Here is a 2,969-nt window from a genome sequence, read left to right as displayed (position 1 = left end):
AAATGATCAAATAAGTCCAACAGTTTAAATATCTAGAATGTATGATAACATCTGATGCCAAATGTTCCACAGAAATAAAACGGAGAATTACAATTGCCAAGGCTAGTTTCAATAAAATGAGCCCAATTCTGAAAAATAGAAACATCTCAATGATTACCAAAATGAAAGTCCTGAAGTGCTATGTATAGTCGACCCTTCAATATGGTTTTGAATGCTGGACAATCACTAAAGACATTGCAAATAAAATATAAGCAACAGAAATGTGGTTTCTTAGGAGACTGCTAAGAGTATCGTGGAAGGAAAAGAAATCGTGGAAGGAAAAGAAATGTGGTTTCTTAGGAGACTGCTAAGAGTATCGTGGAAGGAAAAGAAATCACATGAGGTAGTGCTTGATGAAGCCCACGTGGGACGCTCAATGTTAAAAACAATCACGAAACGACAAATGCAGTTTGTTTGTTTTTTGGACACCCGAATAGACATAAGGGTCTTGAACATCTAGCTCTCACTGGCAAAATTGAAGGCAAACGAGGCAAGGGTAGGCCCAGAGCAACCTACTTAGGGAACCTAAACAAATGGGTAACTGGGAAAGACGAGGGAAACGTAGCTTTTTTAAGAGCATCCGAGCAAAGGAATGAATGGAGAACCATGATCGCCAAAGTCTGTCGCAGATCTGGCACTGTAAGATGATGATAAATACATAATAATACATAGAATTGAAATATATGCAAAAAAGTAAATGAAATTAAGTAAAAGAAAACAACTATAACACACAAAAAACAGTAGCAAAAACACTCTCCTCCTCCTCCTCCCTCTCCTGCCTCTTCTACCTCCTCCTCCTCCTCCTCCTCCTCCTCCTCCTCCTTCTTCTTCTTCTTCTTCTTCTTCTTCTTCTTCTTCTTCTTCTCCTCCTCCTCCTCCTCCTCCTCCTCCTCCTCCTAAAGAGTTTGCAGAGACCGTATTTGTAATCAATGAGAGTATGGACGCCACTCACTGGAAATAGTTGGCCCCTAGGACAGTGATCCGTTCCCGAAGTCTGCGGTTGAAGTATGGGCGAAAGGCCAGGTAGATTTCCGGGTAGATGGGAGGCGGGTGGATGACTACAATCTCCTTCACTAGACCAGGGTAGTAGTTCTGTACCAGCTGAATAACCTTTGGGGGGAGTTTAGGATGGGATCGATCGATCAATAGATAGATAGATAGACAGATGGTTATTAGATAGATAGATAGATAGATAGATAGATAGATAGATAGATAGATAGATAGATAGATAGATAGATAGATAGATAGATAGATAGATAGATGGTGATCAATTTTACTGATCATAATCAAACTGAATATTTTGTTTATTCGTTTATTTGTTTGTTTGTTTATTTGTTCGTTAGGGTGGGTGTTCCATCTTTTTTAAAACAAAAAATACTGAAAGCAAAAAGGTGGAAACGGGGAAAATGTTCTAAAAAATTTGCAGCTACACAAAAGCATTTATTTGTATACTTTCACAATTACGCAATGTACATGTACATGTGTCTGTGCTTGAGTTATTTTTCTGCGACAATGATCCAAAATATACTTTATGTTAAAAGGTAAAAGACAAAATGCAAATGCATGTATGCAAGTTAACAGAAAAACTATTAACAATTAATGTATTGTACCATAAAAGATAAACCCTTGGACTCCCTATCTAACAGACGGACAGACAGACAGACAGACAGACAACCTCTGCCCAGAAGACGAGTCCAGGTCCCCACATTATTTCCCTTCCTGTGCCGCGCATGTCCACCACGACCAGGATATTGTCCACTGGGGACTTCCGTTGAGATGACAGTCTCTAGCACAGGAAGAATTTTTAAAAAAGATTTAAAAGAAATCATGTTATTAATTTTCGAAATTTTTATCCACAATGACTAAAAACACCATACCGATACTTTTCTTCCTCGTAGAAATTTGGTGTACAGTTAAATTTCTATGCTATGAAAGTACATTGGGAATAAAAATTTTTAACAATACATGCACATTGTACTGCAAAACTACTTAGAAGCATTTCAAGTATATGAATGGTAATGCTGTTTATCTCAATCCTGTTTCAATGTATGCTTTAAAATTCCTGTGTAGCCTTTGTTTTCACCAGCAGTTATACGTTGTCATTGCCCGACATTCTTTACGAAGCTGAATTCACCCCCCCCCCCCTCTTCCGCCCTTCCCCTCCAACCCCCACTTAAACCATTAAAATGCCAGAGAGATATTTTCCTCATTCGACACATGAATAATTGCTTTGATGCTTGGTTAGCTTTTTTAAAATTTGATTATTATTTTTTTTTTCGTTTACAAGTCGACGGACTAACGGAGGAGTTGATTAAAATTTGCTTCATTTGCAGCAGAAAATGGTTCAAAGAATGACCATAAACTGGACAGATGACGACAGAGAATATACATTTCATGTCCAGCTTGGCTAGCGCTGACGATTTTGTTTCAATGTGGGTGTTTTATAGGTTTTAATAGAAGAGATTTTTCGGCCGTAGCAGCTCCATAGGGTCATATGAGCGCCTGAAGATAAAAGGTGTTACAAATACAAGAGAGAAACAAACATAAAACAAGGAGAAGGGGAGATAAGGACGATAGATGTTTCAGAAAGAAGAAGAAAACCACACCAGAGCACCCGCCAACCACCCACAAATGTGAATGTGTTCACGCCTCCCTCGACACAATTTAGATACTTTAGGAGGCGTCAGGGCCATCCCGGGCTGAGTGGGATACAATATCCTAACAGAAACACTGTGACAGTCGATAGTCCTACCCTGCCTGTCAGGGCCATCCCGGGCTGAGTGGGATACAATATCCTAACAGAAAGACTGTGACAGTCGATAGTCCTACCCTGCCTGTCAGGGCCATCCCGGGCTGAGTGGGATACAATATCCTAACAGAAAGACTGTGACAGTCGATAGTCCTACCCTGCCTGTCAGGGCCATCCCGGG

The 2,969-nt window shown here is 39.9% G+C and overlaps 1 protein-coding gene across 1 annotated transcript in view; it reads right to left on the bottom strand.

The window, feature by feature from the left end:
• The window catches only part of LOC101861877 (SEC14-like protein 2), a gene marked incomplete at its 5' end in the record, with an annotated part of 15,356 nt that overhangs the window by 8,433 nt on the left and 3,954 nt on the right, over nt 1–2,969 (bottom strand). The window contains 2 exon segments of the mRNA XM_013079819.2: nt 992–1,149; nt 1,715–1,825. Coding sequence (XP_012935273.1) covers nt 992–1,149; nt 1,715–1,825 — 269 coding nt within the window.

Source organism: Aplysia californica, unplaced genomic scaffold (genome assembly GCF_000002075.1).
Source record: "Aplysia californica isolate F4 #8 unplaced genomic scaffold, AplCal3.0 scaffold00065, whole genome shotgun sequence".
In the NCBI taxonomy this organism is placed as follows: domain Eukaryota; kingdom Metazoa; phylum Mollusca; class Gastropoda; order Aplysiida; family Aplysiidae; genus Aplysia; species Aplysia californica.
Note: the sequence above shows the minus strand (reverse complement) of the source record. Positions and strands in the feature narration are given on the sequence as shown.